General features: G+C 41.6%; 1 protein-coding gene across 1 annotated transcript in view; it reads left to right on the forward strand.

Moving 5' to 3' along the window:
- Positions 1-2,650: 2,650 nt before the first annotated feature.
- Positions 2,651-23,389, forward strand: part of LOC139690390 (putative carbonic anhydrase 3) — a 146,287-nt gene continuing 125,548 nt past the window's right edge. Inside the window, exon 1 of the mRNA XM_071587823.1 lies at positions 2,651-3,029. Within this exon, the coding sequence (XP_071443924.1) occupies positions 2,990-3,029 (40 nt within the window). The 5' untranslated portion in view covers positions 2,651-2,989. The remainder of the gene's footprint in view (positions 3,030-23,389) is intronic.

Genomic DNA, 23,389 nt, shown 5'->3' on the forward strand with positions numbered 1-23,389 from the left:
TTCTTCCGATGAAGACGGAGCTGAATTCCGTCGAAATGATCAAGAAATAACGTGTGAGTGATCTTTTTATGTGTTCTTATAGTGTTTGTTGCTGTCCAATTTATTATTCAACACTTCCGTGTTACGTCGACGAAATCATAGATATATATATATATATAATAGATAACAAGCTTTAACAGCAATAAACAATATAAGAACACATATACAGATCACTCACACGTTATTTCTTGATTATTTCGACAGAATTACACTCCGTCTTCATCGGCAGAAATAGAAGTAATCATTATATATATATATATATATATATATATATATATATATAATGATTACTTCCTTATTTATATATATTAGGGGGCAAGGGTAGACCAGAGGTAGCGTGCCTGTGGAGCGGGAGGTCGCTGGTTCGATTCGTGTTACCGGCGAAAATTGTTCACCTTAGAAAAAATTTGTCAATGGTTGTTAATGGTTTTTCGGAACGAGACAACCATACATAGCAGAAAGAACGAGAAGAGAACGAGCCAACGAGAAAATAGACTCCTACTAATAAGCTACTCTGAACCCATGGTGAAAGACAGCAGTTTCACCATTAGGCATTGGTGGCGTAGACCGAGTTGGTCGGCCCGGCATCAGCTGCCACTTCTGTGGGCGAGAGTGAAGTTCACGGTATCGGCCGCAGTCCTGCGATGTGGAAGGCAACGGGAAACCACCACATTATCTCCCCAGAATATGCAGCCTTGCATTGCATTCTAACACGAGTAGAATGAAGCAGCTTCAGTAAACCAATCCTGGGATTCAAATACCGATGATGATGATACATTAGAGGAAGGTGGTTCGACCACCGAAAATTCGGAAAATCGGGTGAAATGATATTTAACTGACGGAAGACATGGGCGTATCACACACAAGAAAACAAAAATCATCGAACATAAACATGTAGATGTTAACAAGAGCACACACGTGTCGTATATCCAATTAACAAAAAATCGTGTCTGCAGCAGTGCCAGAATTTCTTCTATGGGCTGAAGTGACACTATCCGACCGGACGCATTAATCGACAATGGCATACCCATACGATTAATCGCGCTACGGACACTGGATTGGAGTGGTCAATCTCCTCTCTCCCCCACCAATCGTCACATTCTACGAAGCCGGAGGTCCCATCGACCTCCTATGGCGTTTAACGCGCCTCGGCATTCTCGCCGGATAAAACAACAAACAAACAAAAGCGAAACGGCACTGAAATGATTTCAGAAATGCCTGCACGCGTCGCGAAAAGAGGAGAGGAAGGAATAAGGGGATGGCGAATGGGACTTCTCACGCCGTGTCCCCTGTCCCGGACGTGATTGGAACGCCCGCGGAATCCTCATCCCCCGCCAAACCTCCCTCGTTTTTCGGAATGCCTCTCGGAATGGTTCTCTCAACCGTCTCGCCACCCACCCACCGCCCCCCTCTCTCAACTGCCCCTCCCTCCCGGGGCCACCTTCTTCACCCCTCCCCCCTTCCCAGCCCTCCTTCCCTGCTGCGTCCTTCCCCAGCCGTTAAAATACCCCACAATCTCGTCTTTTGCTTACCTCAGAAATCCCTTTTGAAGAGGACTCATCTCTACACGTATTTCAGGTATGCCAGATTACTTAAATCTGGAGTTTATTTGTAAACGATGTTCAAAGCTATATCATACATGCTTATTTTTTAACCAAAAATTTTGCTGTTGTAATTTTGTTCAAAAATTAATGACACCTGCGTTAAATGTATACTGTGTAATGTTTTATCAGGACAGGTAATGTAACAGTAGCGCCAGAGTTAAAATGCTCACTTCCCGTCTTCATTGAATCAGACACAATTGGTCAACAAGGTCAACATTCCTTGCCGAATAATTGCAATCCAATTTTGAATATAACATCAAGGTTCCATGCATAAGTGTACCTGTAAATGTAAGAAACGGGTAACATGCCCGTAAAATTTAACAACAGCTTACTTTAGATTTTTTTAATAATTTAAAATGGTTAAAACTTTACCGTTTTAATAATTTGTATCTATATACTAATTGAGTTTTTGTGATATTAATTGTGAATTCTGCAAACGTAAAAATGCTTGTCTTAAATGGAATCACATACTTAATGCATTATTTTGTTACTATATTTTGATACTATTTTCATGATATTGTCAAATAAAACAATCGGATGGCATTGGCATCATGCATACAAATAGGACCTCCTCTCGCTGTCACTAATATTGATTGTCTTATAAGTGAATGTAGTACGTAGTATTTGTGGGCGCGCATCTGCCCTTAACCCTCTCTCCATCCCGCTCCCTTGCTCTTCGTCCGTTTGCAAAAGAGCGCTGACGCGCGGGATGGGTGGTGGGGGTGGGATGGGGAAGGAGGGGTTGGGTGGAGGGAGGGGGGTGTTCGAAGGGGGCGGTGGGATTGACGTGAGGGGAGGAGTCCCTTTCCCTCCCAATATATATGAGAGGGAGGGGGGAGCACCCCTCGACACTTTTCACCCCGCCTCACATCCCTCCCTCTCTCCCTCCTCTCTCTCTCTCTCTCCTCCACTATATCCTCTTCCACGACAAACACAACTGCTCTCCCTCCCTCCCCTTCCCCTTCACGCACTATCTCCACCCTCATTTTCTCATGCCCACCGTCCCAACCAAGCAGATCGCCTCAATCGCTCGTGTCGTCCCCTGCACTTCGTATCCTAGAGTGAGACAGACACACACACATACACACACGTACGGACAAACGTTTAATAGTGCCCACTCCCTAGGATAAACGCCAACAGCTGTGACCCGCTCCCGGCAAAATATCAACATTCGATAATTCAGGAAGAGGAGGAACTCTTGTCAAAAAAGTTTCGCGACCCCGGAGGCGACTGTTCGCGCGGCCCCCGGAAGGACTTCACCGGCGCCGCGCAGTTGGACGGAGACCCCCCTTTCTTTCCATCCATCCCTCCCCCGCCCCCGTGCTCCGCGAGCGACTCGATCCCCGATGCCGCCCTTCGCCGCCCTCCTCCTGGCTCTCGCCCTCGGTGAGTACGCGAACCTGATCTCCCGCGAGGCCGCCTGGCGCGCTTCTTTTTTTTCTCCCCTTCCTCATACTCTTGTCCTGTTTCGTTTCTCTTCTCTCCTCTTACGTTTTTCGCACGCGTGTGAGTGTGCGCATGGCCGAGAGACCATCTCTCTCTCCACCCCGACCGTCCTTTCTCTTCTTGGCGACGCTCCCCCGACGGGCGGCGGCTCCGCCCCAGGTGTCGCGCTCGTTCGCGGAGAGAGGACGGATGGTGCGGGAGTAGGAGGAGGGAAGGACTATTTGGCGCGCGCGATAGAGTGGCGGGGAGCGTGGTGTGTCCCCTGGTGGACGAGGTGCATTCGTGGGGTGGTTGCAGTTCCTCCACGAACGCGTGCGAGCACGCAGTTATCTCCTCCGTCCCCCCGCGGGATGCCGCGTCCGGCCAGCGCGCTGAACTCGCGAAGCAGGCCGGCGGTTTCCTGCAAAGGAGAACGACTCTTACAGCCAACTCGCTCGGCCAAAATATAGCAGCGCGAGCACTCGCGTCCGTTCCATTTCACCCTCTTAAAGTCCATTAGTCGTACATTTGTTTGTGTTTCTTATTATTATATGTATAAAAGGTGGTAGCAAGCATGTGGAATGCAGTGTGGTGTTTTGTCAAACAAGGCTTAGAAATTTAGAGGCGGATGGTCTTGTACTTATGTCCATCCATAGCTAAATTAACCCATAGCCTATCATGACAATAATTCATATTATATATTCGGGGTAGTATACCGGCCAAATTTTCGTGCCTGATGTATAGTATGTGCGTATGGGCAAGCACTGCGTTAGCCTCCTCAGGTTTGGTAACGTTTCGTGAACTTTTCGGGCCCCCTGTGGCGACGGGGTCCTGACCTTCACATAGAGCTTGAGTGTTTGTGATTGTCCTTGTTGTTATTTTATGTTAACATTCCGTCGTTAAAAACCAACATTGATCTGATTTTTGGATTATTGCCAAAGGACATGGCCTTGAAGATTAATTTGAAATTACGGATAAAACCAGAATCAGCCTTATTCCATCAGGTTTTAAGTCCAAACGGACCGTTTATCCTTAATTTGAAGACGGAGTTACTCCAATGAACACGTTAACGAGAGGTTGGCCGTCGTCCGCTTTGTTCATAAAATCCAACCTCTCTGTAAACTTTTACATCTTAAACTTTTAATAAAGTATACATTTCCACGTCAACTAACTATTAGATTTAACGAGATGCAATTAAACTAGCCATGGCTGACTCGACACTGATTGCCCTACCACAACCCCACGTTGCAATAAACCATTTTTGTTAACTCCTCATATTTCTCAAACTCCACCCTTCGTGGCGTCCAGCATGGCTAAATATTTTCCTCCCCCTACCTCACTTAACCCAATATTCTCCCTTTCCTATCCCCGTCTTCCACATTCCATTGCCGCTCATTGTCCCCTGTTCCTGCCTTTTCCGATTTCTCCCAGCAACCTCCTCTCTTCCACCATACCCATCACTTCCTAGTTTTTCTTTTCTTTCTTCGAAGTTCTGTATTCTCTCTGCCAGATTTTACACTGCTGTTTCTTCATAACATCTAGACATACTGGTTTCTTGGAGTTTGGACACCTGACCCTTATCCCCGAATTAAAAATCCCTAATGACACATGTGGCATTTGCTCTCGGCAAATCTTTTATTAAGTTGGTTTTCGACAGGCGAGGATAGACTTCGTGCCGAAACAATATCTGACGTCGTGTGCAGTTTACTTTTTCGGGGTTGTTAAGGGGGGAGGGCTCGTAGCCGATTACTACACCTCGAAAAAATATAATTTCAGGTCGCCTTCCTCTGCTAGATTCATTGCATATTATTAACCGGAGGTAAAATGCAGTGGTGCTGTAATGCCCATGATTTATGAGCCATAGGTCGATATAATCTACATCTAAATGGTACCCTGCCAGCTAGGTTGTGTGGCAAGGGGTGATTTAGCTCCAGGCATCCATGGTCGAAGATTAAGTTTTTATCAATTTTTAGTTAAAATGCTTATGCAAAATAATTAAAATAATATAGATCATGATAACTACATGTAATTCAGTATCTAAGTGACGTATAATTCTCTACGCATACGAGAGGAGCTGTTAGTAACAAGAATGACTAAAAATTAAGGTTGGATGAGATACTTGGGGTCAAAAATAAAAATAAAATGTATCATCCCATATCCGGCCAAGTAATTACTCTGATTCCGATATATCGAATGCAAGGTGATATTTTTTCAAGTCAGCCCGGTCGATATCAATAATTTTGAATAGCCGATGTACTAAAAGTGAATAATTATTGACAGTATACTGTCGACGATACAATCGACATCTTCGACAGATTCGATATGCGATATGGACGATGGGGAATTTATGTGTAAATGTTTTTTATGGATTTCTAGATTCTCCAGCCGACCATTATCGCCCGATTATTACCCTTGAGACACTTGGAATTCCGTCCATAAACTATTGCCTACAATTGATGTACCCAATCGCTGTTGTACATGTATGTGCGATTTGGACGATATTTTCGATCATTGGGGATATTATTTAATAACGGCATTCAATAATTGAAAATGTGAATCGCACAGTCTTTGGTCACATTAAGTGCTTTGCGATTTTTAGAAGGGAAGTCGAAGGGGCAGGACATTTCGATCCGACATCTGAGAGTTGAACTTCCACCGTCATACGAGTTCGGAGATGCCTCTACGTGGCGATAGTGGGCTTACATTATGCCTGCGCGCGGTTTCCGCTCCCTCCAATCCCTCTCGTCCCATTCATTTAGTCCTCTCAATCCGAAGATTGGTCGCAAAGCCCTCCGTCCTCCCTTCATCCAATGCTGATCCTCTTGCACGCTTCCTGAACAACTCCTGCCTGCTTTCACCCATTCTATTACCCTAAGTATTTCTTATTCTCTTTCCCTTCCGAACAACAATTCCGTCGTGACTTCTTCAATTAGGGTCATTTGCGGTGGTTCCTTATCGTGCCCCATATCGTCTTACTCTCTCGTTAACTCTTTAAAGCACATTTCAGTTCTCGTTATACCTTCATACTTGATCTTCCGCATTCGTCTCGAGCACCCAGTCCCCATTCTTGTCTGTTCCAACTTTCCGACTGACGAAGTACAATGAATCTCCACCACTTTAGTTAGGCAACGGAGCCGACAGCCAACACTTATAGAGGTGGTTTCACAGCGTCTCGTTAAATACTGGAGACTGATAATTGAATACAATTCAGACCGCTCATTACTGCACGTGGACACGGTAACCGTTGTAACGGGCAAACTGACGAAAACCTCAAAGGCCACATGGAATTTGACTAGCGGTAATAGAACCGATTTTTGGATTCGACCTCAGTTTAAAGCCTAAAATCAGTTTAAGTAGTAGTTTTTAGGGGAGATGACCGACATCTAAAATCATTTGCGCCAGTAAGACAGGAAAAGATGGAGGGTGGAGAGAAACCCGGCGTCGGCATTACACGACTCGTAACGAAAGGCGCCAAGGGGTCCGCAGCTTAACGACTCATCGGGCGGGCTGCGTACTCACTCAAAAGTGCTCTCCACAAAGCACCTCAAGTAGCGATCGGGCTCCCACTGAAAAATATCTGCTGCCTCCAGGATTCGGACCTAGGCCTCTGGGCGGGAAGCCAGCACGCTAGCTACCACACCATCCCGATCCCCGGGGATCCATTGGAAAAACATTAATTAAGTAATTGGGGAAGGTACAGGGAAGTCCCCTATGTTTGTCAATGATTGCTCCGAGAGAAATGAGTAAGCGTGACAGGTATTTATTTTTGGAGGGTTGGCAGTCCCTTGATTCACGTAGAGAGTAGGCAGGACTTAAAAAGACTTTGAGAAAATACCCGTTCTTCCCATGCACTCTACACAGTGGTGACAAAATCGAGCCCAAAGCACGTATTGTTTTTATGATATAGAGAAGCATGTATGCTTGTGTGTGTACATGTTTTTTAGTACAGGAGCAAATAAATCATCATATTTATACATATATAATCTTAGATTTGCCCGAACACCGGGAACAAAATAATTCATTTTTTGAATTTCTCGAGGTGGTTTTATTTTTTTTCATTATTCCACAATAGAAAAAATTCCTCAATAGAAGCAAAGCGCCATCCGCCATTTTGTCTCCCAAGGCAAGTCCTGCTTCCTACCTCACTACTTTGCTCTAATCACATACGCGTGTATCCCACGCGGTGGCGCTAAGTGATCGAAGCCGGCGCCTCCCGGGGTGCATAGCACCAATAAGGGTTTGCACACACCAACAGTGAGCAGTTAGAAATGAAGAATCTCCGGGAGGTGAGCTCGCCAATTAATTTCGCGGTCGCCGAAATCGCTGGCGAGACAAGCGCCACCGCAAAGGGACTGTCAAACGGGAATGGCGTGGTTTCGTCATTGAATACGGTAACGTCAACATTTCGTCGAAATTAATTTCTGAATGCGATATTACTTTCCCTTCGAGTTTTCTGCACGGCTTTAAATGGGTTTTACGCAATTAATAGTGGCATTTCCTTGTTAGGTGGTAAGTTAGTGCAAAGGTTGTGTCGTACGATTAAATCAACGTTAATAAAAACAGATTCAGCCATCGGCCATTTATTTTTTCTTAATTGCGGAAATTGCAGGCGGAACAGAAAAAGGAAATGGTTCCGAAGGAGGGCTACTGTGGAGGGGGGGAGGAAGTGTCATTTGTTTGAAACATGAGGATGGGATTTATTATGACATTTAAGTTTCTGGTAGTACTTTCGTAAGGGTAGAGACAGTGCGAATAAACGACAATTTTTAGACCTGTCGGAAAAAATGATTTAACTAGCCAAATTATTGAATATCCGGAAATTTTTGGTTCTGCACTCGAAGAGTCGGAAGGTTTTCTTTTATTATTACTAGTACATAGTGCCTTGCAAGCCGCCGCTAGTGTGTGTGGTAGGGGGTTATTACACACCACACTGCTTTTGACGCAAAATGCTTTACTTCCATAACACGGAGGGTAGAGATACGGAAATACAACTTTCGAACCATAATGAATATGTTGTCCAAGGGCGTGTTTCGGGCCAGGAAATTGCGTGGAATTGGCTCTGTGATTGTTTAATCGGACGAAGAAGGCTATAGAGGCTTCAACTATATAAAATGAGGGACTCTGGCCACACCTGCTAGTAAGTATACAAGATTTTCAGATCAGCACTTGTGGTTTAATGACTCGGGGAGTGAGATGAAATTGCTAGGGGTACTGCATCCGGTTAGGGAGCGGATGAGAGGTCAGGAGTAAACATACATGGCAATAAAGCGCGCATCGTGGCCCAATATACAAGGATTGTTGAACGAAGGTCTGTGGGGACGGAGAATATTTTGCAATTTGAGGGATAGGAGTCGGTTGAACATTTTGGAATCAGATTGTCAGGGGAGGAGGAACTATCCTCCATTAAGGGGAGGGAATAGATGTCTGGGTAATTTTTTTCACTCATGTATTCATGGACTATTCACTTTCGAGCATCAACAGTTCTTCGTTATAAGGCATTGAGAGGGTGGCGTGCTTGGGGGTAGAAGGGGGTGGGTTGCGGCGATTTAGGAAGGAGGGTGAGGTAGGAAGGGGTCGGTGGTATATTAATTAAAGGTTTATGTACAATGTATCGTTTAATAATTGCTACGATGTCTCCATTGGAGCCTCACCAACCCGCCCCACCCCCCGCAAACGCTCCAGACAAACTCCAAACAAACGAAAACGCCAGAGCAAGCGTGCATTTGGCCCTTTGAAGGACATCGTCATCCATCACTAGGATGTTGTTTACGAAGCACCATCTCCCACCGCCACCCTTTCAAGTCTCACCCTCGCTCCCATTCTCCCCCTCCCCCTCCTTCCTTTCTCTCGCCTCCTCAATCCATTCCTTCCCCCCGAAGATAAACATAAGAGAGTGTTTTAGTGAGAAAACTAACGAATGCCAAAAAGAAGTTGGTGGACTTAAACCAGGCACGCAAAATAAAAATTAACACATGATATCTCGTAATTTCGATTGATGCACAAATACATCCCTACTCTTCGAAAGAAGGCCAGAAAAAAACTGTGAAACGTTCGTTTTCTTCTTCTGGCTATGAGTCGCTGGTTCATTTTCCAGTGTTCCATGTTTCTGATCCGTAGACCTCAATGTTCCACGCGAGCCTTAGGTTGAAATTCTTCCTTGATGGCAATCTCAGGTTCTTTGAGTATGCAGTAGCATTTTTTTTCATCAACGCCATCTTAACGTAAGCTATTTTTCGTTTGATCTTGGTTGAACTTCTTCCATCCCAATTTATACTGCTTTCCAGGTAGATGAAGGATTCTATATATATGTATATATTCGCGCACATAAATTAGTGCATACGCTCAAACTAAACGCTATCAGTAACATTTCGTGAAAGAAGTAGAAGAGCCCAATTATAGATACGGTGACCTAATGACTTCCAGTTTGTAACGTTATCCTTGTCACGGACCTTCTGTACCCAGACTGCACATCATGTGGGGTGAATATCTACAGTTGAAGTAAATTATTGAAATATCTGAGATTGAATTCGGCATGGCAATAAATATGGGTTTTGACCTTGCACTTCTCCGAATGGCAAAGATAAATATTTCCCCAGCCGGCCGCTCCATATAGTGACTTCATCGCACATAGAATTTTCGTTTCGTGGCGTCTAAATTCAAATTCCGAGGTCATGAGGCTAAAGCCCTTTACGTGTGCATTCTGTTTCCATTCGACGGAGAGTGGAGACTCTTTGGTGATTATATTGCCCTTGTAGAGTAATGATAGCCAACGCATCTCAGTCACCCATACCAATCCACTGATAGAGGATAAACTATTGGCTGTGTAGCGGTAATCTTTTTGTAATTACCAAAGAGTATTTGTATTGGTCTCTCTTTACCGGAAGATTAGATAAATCGTTATTTTGTAAGAAAGAGCAATTGGACGAGATGTCTTAAAATGACGCGAACTCGTAATCATGTGTTTGATGTGAGACTACTTGGTAAAATTTTAGGCAGTATTTTTAACTGAGGTAGGTTAATCGTTAGTGCCCTATGAAATTAATGTGAGTCAAGTCAAATCAGAATTAACTAATTATATAATCCTCAAGTTAATTTTATAAAAAATATTTTTATTCGTGCGGAAAGTCATGTTAGAATCTGAGGAAGTGTTACAATGCCGTAATTATGAAGGGAGTGCCATCATTTGAAGTCTTCTCTTTTTTATAGCCGCGCATTGGCACCAACCTAATTATTTTGAGGATACCCTTTCGTCTGACTTATTAAACTTTCTGGCTTGAGTCAAGATTTACGTTTAGTATTTCTAATTAAATAAACACCTAACGTTAAAGTGCTAACTGAAAAATAAATTAACGAGTCCGTATTTATTCAACAAATTAACTTTTTATCGTAATGTATCAATAATGTACGCTTTTTATTACTCAAGTCTGTATTTGGGACATGAGAAAAGTTTTTTCCCAAACATCTTGGCTAATGTCTTAAGGATGTACTTCTGTCTTGTCTCGTATTGTCGTGCAGTGATGTCACGCACTAATTTTTAGTTTTTTTGCTTCCAAGGTGGAAAAAAACTCGTAAAAAGGTGTATATAAATCTGAAATATTTAGTAATTTTTAAGGTTCCATAACAGATTTAAAATTTAAGGTTTTCAGGAACTCCTTATGACGCTGAGACAAACATACCCACTAATGATTTGACAAGTTGTTCACGTAGGTATGTTCCGGTTTGATCCAGCCATTTATGACCTGAATAATTCACTTCGACTGATTTATATGCTTTTTAACTGTTCTTTATTTCATATATGAAAACTAATTAGCGCATATAGACTCCGTGTGATAGTGATGGATAGAGTATTAATCATAAGAAAACGAAAGTAATGAAATTATCAAGAAAAAGGAATTCTAATTCTAATCTAATCTAAAGGAATTCATTTAAATGAGGTGGTAACCTAGAACAAGTAAAAAATTCACCTCCTTGGGAAATGATTTGGACGAGTGTGGGCAGAGGTGTTGGGACATTGAGATGAATTATGTAGGATAAGGAAACGTTCGCTAAAGGACGGGATTTGATGACAGATACCTTATATAATGAAAATACTATTGAAACTTTAATATAAGTCATAGTCTCGTACAATATCTGGACAAAAAAAGATGAGACTGGTCTTTCTGCGTGCGAGCTGCTCAACAGATCACAATCAGTGAGTTGTTACCTTATAGCGGTGTCTGTTAGAAGTTAAATACCGCTTTGCTCGTGGGCCTATCTCACCATGTCTCCGCAAAACAGCGATTCTTGTCTGAGCTTGCACACGCTTGCTGCACAAATTCTTGTGTCGGTGGGAATGAAGATGTTTACAGAAGCAGCTCGTGTGCATTTCATTTCGTTTGTACCTCAGAAAAAGTGCATGGCTCGGAAATTTGGACGTTGAAGAAGGGAAATAATCTTTGATTGGAGGTTTTCAAGATGTGGGTGGGGAGGAGAATGGAAAAAATAAAATGGACGGGAAGGAAAACATATGATTCTAGATCTAGGTATGGTAGGGGAAGAGAGAGGGTTTGTTAGGAAATGTATGAAGATGGTTGAGTAGATGGATGCAGGAGATACTGAGAGGTTGCAATGAGATGCTGAACGGTAGCAGAGGGGAGAATGTTAAGAAAGCGAGGTAGAAAATATGCAGAGTTAATGACTGATTTTTTCTAAAATGGAGTTCTGGTTCTAAGGATATTTGGTGTTATATTTGTTAGAGCATATATATGCAGGAGTGCGTATTTAGTGAGATCATTCTTCAAAAACCTACCCTAAACCGTTCGAGTACTACTAAAAATAGTTTCTCCTATATAAATGTTTACCGTTTTCAAATTAACTATGAATTTCTTGCAAAAATATTTTTAATGAAGCAGAGGATAATGCAGATTTTACTATTTTCAAACTATTTTTTTAAATTACAACAAGAAGAGGTTCTGAAAATAAATAAAATAAAAATGTGCAAAGTTACCCGAAATTTGATTATCTTTTATTAATCTTTTAATTAATCTTTAGTTCTCGTTGAAAAGGCGAAAAGTGAACTGTTAAGTATTCTGAGAATCATGATTCTCAAATAAAAGCGATACTGCGCCCATCCAACAATTACTACAATAAATTCACCTGTGGGATCCTTTCTGATTGAAAAGGACATTTATTAAAAAAAAGATTACTTAAGGATGAATTTAGTTGATGAATAAAAAGGGACGATTTCCCTCGAGACAAGCGATGCATTAAGACGTGGGGTTGACCAAGTGGGTTTTTTAAGAAAGGTTCGTATTCGTTTCAGCTTTGAACGTCAAAATTCAGTGTTGAAAAGTGTGAAATGGAGCACAACGAATGCGTTTGTCACAGCGAACCCTTACCCCGCCTGCTGTTGCCCCTGTTGAGCGATCCTCTCGTGAAGCGGACGTGCCCTGATGTGGGATGAGGTGGGATGGGGTTGGGGCGCTGCCTTCCTCTCCTCCGATTCGGCATTCTCCACTTAGCCTTGATTTTGACTTGTTCGAGTGACGGACAGACGTGACGTAGAATTAGTGCGTGTTCGTGGGTCTCCAGATTTGTCGCTTCCGCAAGGCGCCGTGATGTTTTCGAGGAAATATGGAGGAGGGGGGCACGAAGGACCCCTTCGCAGAAGGCCGCGAGGCTTTTTCTTTCGACTACGACGAAAGTAAGCCCAAGAGAGAATTAACGACGGTGCTATTTTGATCTCTGGCATACATTCCCGCGCGCCTTGTTGTTGATACGCGCTCATGCGCTCGCGGGTTGTTGCGTGGGCACTTAATAACATTGATAACAAAAACAAAAGCATGAAAACACGCGAGCTGTTTGAGTTGCATACCTCCAACCGTCTTCCTGCGATCGATCGGTAGTAGTTCCTAATAGGAAGACCGAAATCAAGAGAGGGTCATCGTCCTCGTAGTGCCGCGATGGTTGTCATACATGCACATTATTTTAAGTCGCTTCACTTTCGGGGATGACGAATGCGAGATTCAGGACACTTGAGTGGCCCTAGGCTGCCTCTAATAAGGTGACTACGACGAACAGATCATCGACCCAAGGCGGCTCTAAGTTTTATATTTCGTCTTCAGCTCCATTTTCTGATACGAATACGTTAGGGCGACCGAAGTGTTACCCTATGCCCCTGCAGGTATCGAGTCCTTTGTGAATTGTCGTGCAATGATAGTTTTTCAGCTTCGAGCGTCGATATAAAAAGAAATTTTAAGGTGTAGACAATATATCAACTTGTCAATAATGATCTGTTTTATCTTTATATATCGACAGTTTCAAATAAATACCATAGAGAAAGAGTGCCCATTTCGTTTTATCGACTATATCGTCCAATATCATCGTGTCGGCATTGTTGCCTGTACCGTCACGTTAACGATAACTCTCTTACTAAGAGATATCAAATTATTACGAGGACGTGTATGAACTGTTCGTTATTCAGGAAATGTTTCCGATATATTGTCACATCATACAGCCCACGTCGTTAAGAACGACAAATGCAAGCAAGATATGGTGCGATTGTTTCTTCCTCACCGCGTGGCAGTGGATGGCGGCCAAGCTTGATGCCGTTCTCCTCGAACCAAATGGAAAAGTGATGGAAAGCGTTCGCACCATCAAGACCTGGTTTGCAGAATCTTGTGCCACTAGGTGAAGTTGATAGTTCGCATCGAGTCGTGCTAGGTGGAGACATTTGAAATTCCGATGTTGCCCTGATGGATATCGCGTAGTGCTTGAATTTAAATTTGAATATCATTTTCTCCTATCTGAAATAATTCCCTACAGGTACCTGTTTATAGTTACCATACCTTTGGACATAACTAAAATACTGAAGATTGCACCGCGAGAAAAATTACCAGAGAAAGTTTTCGTATAAATTATGAAGCTATTATTATTTAGTGAATGGAAAGTCATTGAGGATGTTATATACGTATATAATATATATATATACTAGCTGAATACCCGGCTTTGCACGGGTTAGGGAGAAACAATAATATAAATATACTACATAAATAAAAACAACAAATTATAAAGTACAATAATACACTACTTCATACAAATTTAAGAATCTTTTTTATTTAACACCTGTTTATAAACTACATTTTTTGTTTCATATCCAGGAGAAAGAATATATAAATTTTTAGGCGAACCTACTCTGGAGCAAGCAACATAAAGTTGCCCGTGGCTAAAACATGGCGATCTTAGATCAACACCACAAAACTTTAAAGACTGTCCCTGTGATTTATTAATGGTAATTGAAAAAGCTAGCCGGACTGGAAACTGTAATCTTTTGAAGTTGAAGGGAAGATCAGTTGGGATTAGAGGTATCCGTGGAATAAAAATTATTTCACCTTTTCCTTTTCCAGTTAAAATGACTGCCTGGATTATATTTTTCATTAATTTTGTCACACACAATCGTGTCCCATTGCAGAGTTTTGGTGGATCTAAATTTCTCAATAAAATGATTGAAGATCCTACTTTAAGTATAAGGCGATGTTGTGGCAATTCAGCTGGATCAAGTGAATTTAGGAATTCCGTTGGATAATTGACGGCTTCGTCAGCATCTACTACGGTATCAACCGATTTATATTCAATCACGTCTCCTGGCAGCATGGCTAGTATCTCCTTGTTAATTTCATTAACATCATCGTTCTTAGGAGCAAGAATGGCTCTTTCTCGCAACCATTCTAAATTTTTATAATTTTGATTAACGTTAGGATAGACTGCTTGTATCATATCGCGGACAGTTTTCACCGATACACATAAATCTGATGACAATTTTATCAAACCAGATGCTTCAATAACTAATCTATCTTCTCCAATCTCCAAAAGTTTATTTGCAAAATTTTGAGCATTCCCATCTCTTAAGAGGATTCGCATGTTTTGTTTAAGGCTAATTTCTTGGACATGATTCCATAGAACAGAATGTTTTAAACAGACATAAATTTCATCGGCTGGAGTCGATTTTGGAATGACAGGCAGAGTTTGACGGAAGTCTCCACACAGGAGTACCAGAGCTCCTCCCATTAAACTGCAGTTTCCTCTAAGATCTTGAAGTGTTGCGTTGAGGGCCTCAAGAGATTTTTTATGAGCCCACGTACACTCATCCCATACTATCAATTTACATTCTATAAGAACTTGTGCCTGGCCGCTTGTTTTATTTATATGACATGTGGGATTTTCTTGTCGTGAAATATTAAGTGGCAACTTAAGGGCAGAGTGGGCTGTTCTTCCTCCTTCCATTAATGTCGCTGCAATACCTGAAGATGCAACGGCTAGAGCAATTTCTCCATGAACCCTGATTTCAGCGAGAACTAAATTAATTAAAAATGTTTTTCCCGTGTCACCAGCAGCATCAAGAAAAATGATACCTCCTTCTTGTTTATCTACTTGATCCATTATTGTTTCGTACGCGAATTTCTGATCTTCATTAAGAAGTGGCTTTTTATCCGCGATGTATACTTCTAAGTCTAAGACATTGTAGCTAGTTTCACGTATATAATCTGGATAAAATACACCCTGTTGATCTTGTACAGGTGCAAAAAGACCGAGTTCCACTAAAGTCTTGTTAACCATGGTGATACACTTTTCCTCCAAAATAATCAAAGTTTTATTAAAAATGTCGGAGTTAAACGTAATATCCAATGTAGGATTTTCACTTCGAACTTTAGCCAGTACATCCTCACTCATTGATTCTTTATATTTTTCCCATATTGTTTTTGGGTTATATGGATTACAGGAGGTTATTATGATGGCAAACAAAATTCGGATTTGTCCTGGAAGAGAAATCAAACTGGCCTCTCGCAATGAGTCATCCCAGTGTTGATCTCCTTCTAGCAACCCTAAATTCTGGCAACCTTCTCTGAATGTCTCACATATTTCTCGGTTTACCGTTCCTAATTCTGCAAATGAGCGAGGTCCTCTAATGGTATGTAGAAGCATTCTTAAAAAATAACATTCGGCGTTGTTAGGATGGACTGTGTAGACTCGGCCCAATGCGTCACATGAATAAATATTATTCTCAGTATCAAAGTTGCCCATTTTTCTTCTACAAAAGACTTTCCTTGATGTATTCCACGTATAATATCTCGGCAATTACAAATTACATACATACAAACAAACACTCTCCTTTATATATATAGATATATGTATCATATACGTACGTATATATACGTATATATATATATATATATATATATATATATATATATATATATATATATATAATATATATAATATATATAGTATAAAAGGCACTATAGAACACAAAACAGATGACTCGTAAAAGGTGAGTCTCGGAGAAGGCCGAAAGCTCAATCAATCTTTTTGGTGGTGGTGATAGTATTGGCTTATAATCGTGTACCAGTAAAGGACCATATATATGCGTATAGGAAGTTTCTGCGTTTTTCCCAGTAGTTACATCACATGCAATCGTCCTATATAAGCTTCGGAAGATTTGAATCTGGCAAACAAACGTATTCATTGCGATTTAATGGTCAGGTGTGCAATATTTCACCTTTTACCCTATATTATGGGAAATATTTCACCAAGCAATCAGTCTTATCACGATTTCCGCCGCGTATATTCCCTTGGGTACGACGAACGCTCACATATTATCCCCCTCGGGTGGGGGGGGGGGGCTCGTCTTCCCCCGTCACCCTGAGCGAGACAGGTCTATGGACGATTCCAGATCCACCGCCCCGGAGGCGGATCACTTTTCCGTGGAAAGGCTGGACGCCGTAAATTGATCAATAAGGCCGCCGCTCTCGCCGATGTAAATCAGAACGCCGAGCGTCGGCCTCTAGCGACTAAATAGTAAAATGTTTAACCTGAGCGTTCATGGGTGGCAGATACGTAGTTCCAGGTAACTCAACAATTTAAATTTGCGATTTTCAGCGGCATCCTCGATGCCAGTTTCTTTGTTGGAAAAATGTTGATCTCACTTTTTATTTCGTCCATCATCTCCAATTACCAATCTCTATAATTTCCGGATTTCTCAAGAGGATTAATTTTTTTGATAAAAAATCCATTATCGGTTTTTTAATGCATCAGAAATTACGCGAGTAGCCTTGCAAATCGATTCGGAATTTCTTTTGGTGGTTTATTTTCATGGTCCTCGTCTTGAACCATCCAGCCCTGCCTCCGGCATTTGGTGGATGGCTAACTGTTTTCAGGCGACTTCAGAATTTTTATTGTGCTTAGCTAGAGAACGCCTACTTTAAGATAGTGTTATTCTGTTGACTAGGGGCCCCGGGCCCTCTTAATACGTTAACAACTGAATTGCTGATTGCAGAACTATACATACTTATACATATTGACATCAACTAATTCTCTAGAAAATTTCGACAATATTTATTTGAATCGGTCGTTTGTAGTTCTGGAATAATAATTAATGCACACATGCATTTATGAGATGCGGATATGGAAAAGATTGTGTGAAAATATTTCGGTCAGAGAGGGATACTAACGAGGTAATTAACAGATAATGGTAGAAGAAATGAATACGCTGGGAGGAATTTGAATGAGACAGATAAAGTGGGTGGAAAGTAAATATTGATAGGTGGAATGGAATGTTGATTAATTCTGTGATTGAAAGGAGAATGTAAGGGTAATGGGGAAGAGGGAGAGAAATAAGGAAGAGAATAAACCTTTAGGACGGTATGGAGCCAAATAGCGGTGACAGAAGGGAGAATATTAGATGAGCAAAAAAGAGAGAGAAGGGTTGAAGAAGGTAGACTTTTTTTAATGGTGGCATGAAGGTGGACAGAAGGTTTGGAGAGCTGTTGGATTATTCTAACACGAGGAAATCTAAGTGACACTTAATAAGTAATAATTGCTAGTTTCCGTCCCCCCTATGATGGTTACACGTATATTAATCGTAATGATATGCACCTAGATTCTTCTCCATACCTGGAAAATAAAAAGGAAGGGGAGGGGGTTCGCTCCGAATTGCTGGAGCCCCCCCCTCTGCAGACCCAGAAATCGTCCCTCTGTCGCCCGCTCCCATTGTTTTGATGAACTGGGTAGAGTGGGAGGAGTGTAGAGAAGAGGTCTAGTCAATGTTCATTTTCCAATGTGGACCCTAGATATAAGAATCCTAAATGTAGCGACGAATCATCTGCGTAGTATTAATTCATGGACAAATCGATAAAAACGGCAAGTATCGATAGTAAAATCTATATAGCACTATCAGCAATATCGTTTATAACTTATGTCGTTTTACTAATAGTGATAACGCCTCACCCATATATTCATTTAAGGATATTATCCTATTTGTCTGCTTAGTTTCACGACGAATTTATTTCCCATGTCGACAAAATCGTCCATATGGTCGACTCGTTAAAATTAACCCTCTCGACCAGATCGATATGAAAAAAATCATCAACGTGGTGACGATGAATCTTATTGCAGGGCACTGGGTCGAATTAATCGTGGTGTGCATTACATCGATGCAATACAATCGATATACATGCGTATATGGGAAGTGTTAGATTCATTCTGAATCACGGTGGAAAGGCCATGAAAGGAGAAGCGGCGCGACAGTTGGCAGATGGCCTTAAATTGCGGGCAAAAACTCTCCGGAATTGTCTCGTAGTTCACAGGAATGCCGACAAAGCATTCGGCGAAATGGACCAACGAGGGGAGCGGGATGAAAAACCAGTGGAGTCTTATTTTCACAACAACAAGGCAAACGATTTCCTCGGCAACCGTTTTTGTTTATTGATGTCTTCGCTCCAGTCCTGCCGCAGGGGAATCTCTGGAGCGAAGAAGGCTTTCCAAAACAGATAAAACCTCAAGGAGTGAAGGCCGAGTTTTGTTTCTTGGTAATGGAATCGCATCTTAAATTTTTTTTGTTTCGCGTTTCATCGTGTGTCAAAGGGTATTTGCGATTTTTCCTCGCGAAATCTCTGAAAGTGAGGAGCCGAGTCCTATCCTGAGTCCACCAGGGTTTGCAGGTGGGCCTGGGGGTTTATTCCATAGGCTATCGCTCCCTTTCGATGAGCCGCGAAGCATGTATCTCCTCTTCCAAGTTACTACATGCTTTGTACAGTTGCATGTTCTAATCGTCTGTAAAAAACAAGCAACTACTATTGGTCGAAAAAACAGTCCATAAGAAAACTAGTATACTAGGGATTAACTTTTCCATGACTTTTAAGTGTAGATGATAACAATAGCCGAGGAAAGTCGAGTAGAAGTAGTGGAATCATCGTGCTACTGAGGAATTAAGAGAACGAATGGACAGGCCGACAAATTGTCAAATGAAGAAGTGTTCTGATGAGTATGAGAAATAAAAAGTCTCTGAATTATATTCCCCTCTCCATCCTGTCCCTTGAATGCTCCTAATATTTGTAAGAATTTGGAATTGCGAGCCTCCCCTACTACTCTGAATTAATTTATTTACATCAAATTTGCTCTATTGCTTTCGTTATTACTTCCCTCCACCCCAGAGCAAAAAAAGGAAAAAAGTAGAGGAAGAGGCCTCAGGAGAAGAAGAATAAAATTAATTGAGCACATTATGTGGCAAAACTGGAGTTTGCTGAAACCCGTGTGTTTCGGAGTATGGAGGGTGGAGGAATGACAGAGGAAGGCCAATGAAGGATGAAGAGGTTGAGTACATCGGAGCAAAGGTTAAATTACGGATTCAATCTCTTGAATAAATTGAAAGGATGTCTCCTTAGCAAAGATGTTGAGATTGTATTATTAATCCCATCGTACTACGGTAGGAGAGATCACGTAAATAAAATTATAGAGATTAAATGTAGAACAAATAGATTTAAGATATCATTTCTTCCACGAGCGATAAGGCATTAGAATAACGTTGTCTGACCGCGCTAGGGGGAAAATAATAGGGTTAAATTAGTCCGGTGTGTATTCACCCCTTTCCACACACTGACTATACTATACTGACTGGGTACTAAAAATACTAAAAACCAAAGAAATAATGAAGACATATGAAATGGGACCCACGAGGCAATTTCCGGATTCATAATTACTCATCCTGATGAGTCGTGGTATACATATAAACATGTTGTTTTATTTTACTTAAAGCATGCTTGGTTGCATTGGTTGAACTGCCTTTTTTTACTTCGCGTTTGCAGCATGATTGAAGCTGCACGAAAAATGCATCATTAATCATGGGATGCGAAATATTTTGGTATAAATTGTTATTTACGGGGCACGTAGCCATCATCCGATGTTGCGCCCAGCATTATTGAGTAGAAAACGCACTACCCACAGGGCTGCCACGCCCTAATTTGCGATTAAATAAATACAATTTTATCAATTCACTCCTGCCAGCAGCTAAAAGTGGCGAGCGACTTCTCCAATTAGAAATTGGATAAGATCCCGGCAGTGACCATTCACTTATCGCGTACGCATCGGAAGATGCTTCCGCGAGAGGAACCTTATCATGGCTCACGAGTGGTTAAAGCTTCATACCCAGCATCCGCCAACGAAAGCCACCTCAGCCAACGTGATGCGAATGTCTATAGTCTAAGTGAGATCTCATTCATGTCAGCGACCGTGTCGGTAGGCATATACTATCAACCAGTGGTTTTTAGCCGCTGTAATTAACGAACCTCCATTGTAGAAGGCTAAAAACATCGTCTTTCAATAAGGATTTGGAATAGAGTTAGCAGTCGAATACTGTCCTATCGCTGAAATACGAGAGTACGTGAGACGGTTTGAGATGTGAATGCACCCTAAACGATTAATTGGTTATTCAACCTATTCAATTTTGTCACTGGATTTTGATAGATCCGATTGTAATCGACTATCGATTAGTTCAACTGATTTTTCTCTTCGGCCGGCCGACATGTTGTCATATAATTAAAATTTAATTAGCTGTGTTTAACGAAGAAGAAAAATATATGCCTGTGGCAGTGGGATTTGTCGAGTTTCCAGATATGTCGTCGCTAAGCATGATATAACGTACTTTCGAAAGGAAAAGTACAAGGTAACAACAGCCATGAAGAAATAATGTCGCTCATTTCTTCAAAATCACAACCATTTCACCCCAGCGACATTCCTAACATTTAACATTATTCTATTTCCGTATGATTTTGTATTGGAAGCGGGCCATGAGCATGCACATGCTAAATAGTTACACGAAACAGTTTCTCAAGTTTGACAGTGTGTATGACATAATCAATTATTATCTGCTGATCACCCATTGATCATTGCTTACCGCATCGATGTAAAACTTTGCGGGAAACCCAGAAATTCTGAGTATGCGTTGCAGAATAGAATGGTTCCTTAACACTTTGAAAACATTAGTATGTACCAAATGATACAGTTTACACCCACTGCAATTTAATAATTGTAATTGCTGTTTAATTCAAGTGAGAGTGATTCTCATCCGACCATTTGCCGTTTTCCAACTGGTAACTCGAAACATTCATTAACTAATATTCGGTGTAAGCAGAAATGTTTGAGTCAAAGTCAATGTGAAACAAGAATCAGATTGGTGTTGCATCGTTTGATTCAATGGATTGCCTTTCGGGGTTGATGCCATTACTGGTACTTTTTTGCACGGTCAAATTCTCCTTCTTCGTCTCTCAGTTTTTCACTCATTAAATCTCACTAGGGGGGTCTAGCGGCATCTGCGAGCTGTTCAAATGATAAACGCCATGTCCAAGGGGATTTCTTTACCCCGTGGCTGTAGCGTTCTCGGGTTTTTCGTAAATCTCAAGATATTCTCACGCAACTCCAGATAACGATGTTTGATAGTGTTTCTACTTTGCTCTGTCAAACAGTGTACATACGGAGGGTTTGATTTATCGCAGCCATACATCCGCCTTAACATTTTCTCGAGTCATGCATCCGGGAATCTCTCCACTCGCTCTATTATCACGACAATTCCTTGAATTAATATGATCTGAGTTATTTTCGGCATAATTTTTTCGGGATTTTCCCCTGAGATAGGGATTTTTTTCACGTCTCCGTAGAAATACCACCCATCCGACTCAGCATTTCCCCTGGAGCTGGCTAGGGAAAAATATTCGACAGGAATACAAATGAGGACTAAGGTTTTTTTAAAGTGATTAGTTCCTCAATTCGTTGTTTTCGTTGATACGATGAGGTGAGCAATCGACCAGTAAAAGTTCTGACGCGGGTTTATCATTCTTAAATGCTCGCTCTCGCCTATAAACTTAATATTTTATTTGCGTCGTAGTGACAGCTGTATACAACCCTGAAAGTCGCTGCGAGGAAGTATGGCAGGGGTGGTAGGGTCACCTACTGTTTTTTTAGTGATTAATCTCAATGTAACAAATTTAGTAATTATATTTTTAGTTGAAGGAGTTTCCTTTGTCATAGGCTATGTGTTTTGTTTCCTACAGCCGTGGTCCCTAATAGCTCGAGGGAAATACGATTTCTCCTACATCGGTCGGTTCTGCGGTGGATTTTCTTTGAAGACTTCCAGTTGTGGTCTTGTCTAACAATATATTAATGTAGTACAAGGCCAATTCCTTCCGTGCCAGAATTAAGATCGAGTGATTAGTAATTTTGAGGGGAATCTAGATGGTGCGGGGGCTAACGTACTGGCTTCCCACCTAGAAGGCCCGGGCTCAAATCCCGGCGGTGTTGAATATTTTTCAGAGGTAACTCGACCCCTACTTGAGGTGCTTTGTGGAGGGCACTTTGAGTGAGTACGCCGTCCGTCGGACGGGAAGTTGAACTGCGGACCCCTTGGCGCCTTTTGTAAAGAGTAGGCTAATGCCGACGCCGGGTTTCTCTCCACCCTTCATAAATACTGCTGCTACGTACTTCTGTAAAAGTTTGCCTTTGGCTGTTAATCTTCGCGCTTCAAGGATCTCTCAACCATGGCCTTTCGAATAGCAATGTGATACTTCTTGTTCTTGATAAGGATTCTTCGCAAAATGGGCTGCTTTTGAAATAAAATTGACGGTATGAAAAATGATTTCGTGAGATTATATCACATGATATTTCATTCATGTAAATAGAAATGTAATCACCGTTCAAAATTTGTAATACTAATCAGTAATTTAGTTCCGTCTACAAAAAACTGACAACGTTTCCTTGTGTTCTGATTCCTAAATTAAAGTTTCCTATCGAATTTTCCCTAACACTTGAAGCTTATTCAGGTTTATGGATTTAACCAACGCAAAATAACCTCTCCTAACTCCAATAACCGCGGGAGATGGCGCGACAGTAACTTTAGCGTAATTGCTTGCTAATGTGCTATAAAAATGCCACGAATTCCTAGGGTTGGAATCCGAAATCCCGGTCAAGGGGGATAATATGTACGCTTTGACGTTTTGCATTTTTTAATGTCTCTCCTG

This window comes from Hetaerina americana, unplaced genomic scaffold, assembly GCF_022747635.1.
Source record: "Hetaerina americana unplaced genomic scaffold, ioHetAmer1.1.p SCAF_3, whole genome shotgun sequence".
In the NCBI taxonomy this organism is placed as follows: Eukaryota; Metazoa; Arthropoda; class Insecta; order Odonata; family Calopterygidae; genus Hetaerina; species Hetaerina americana.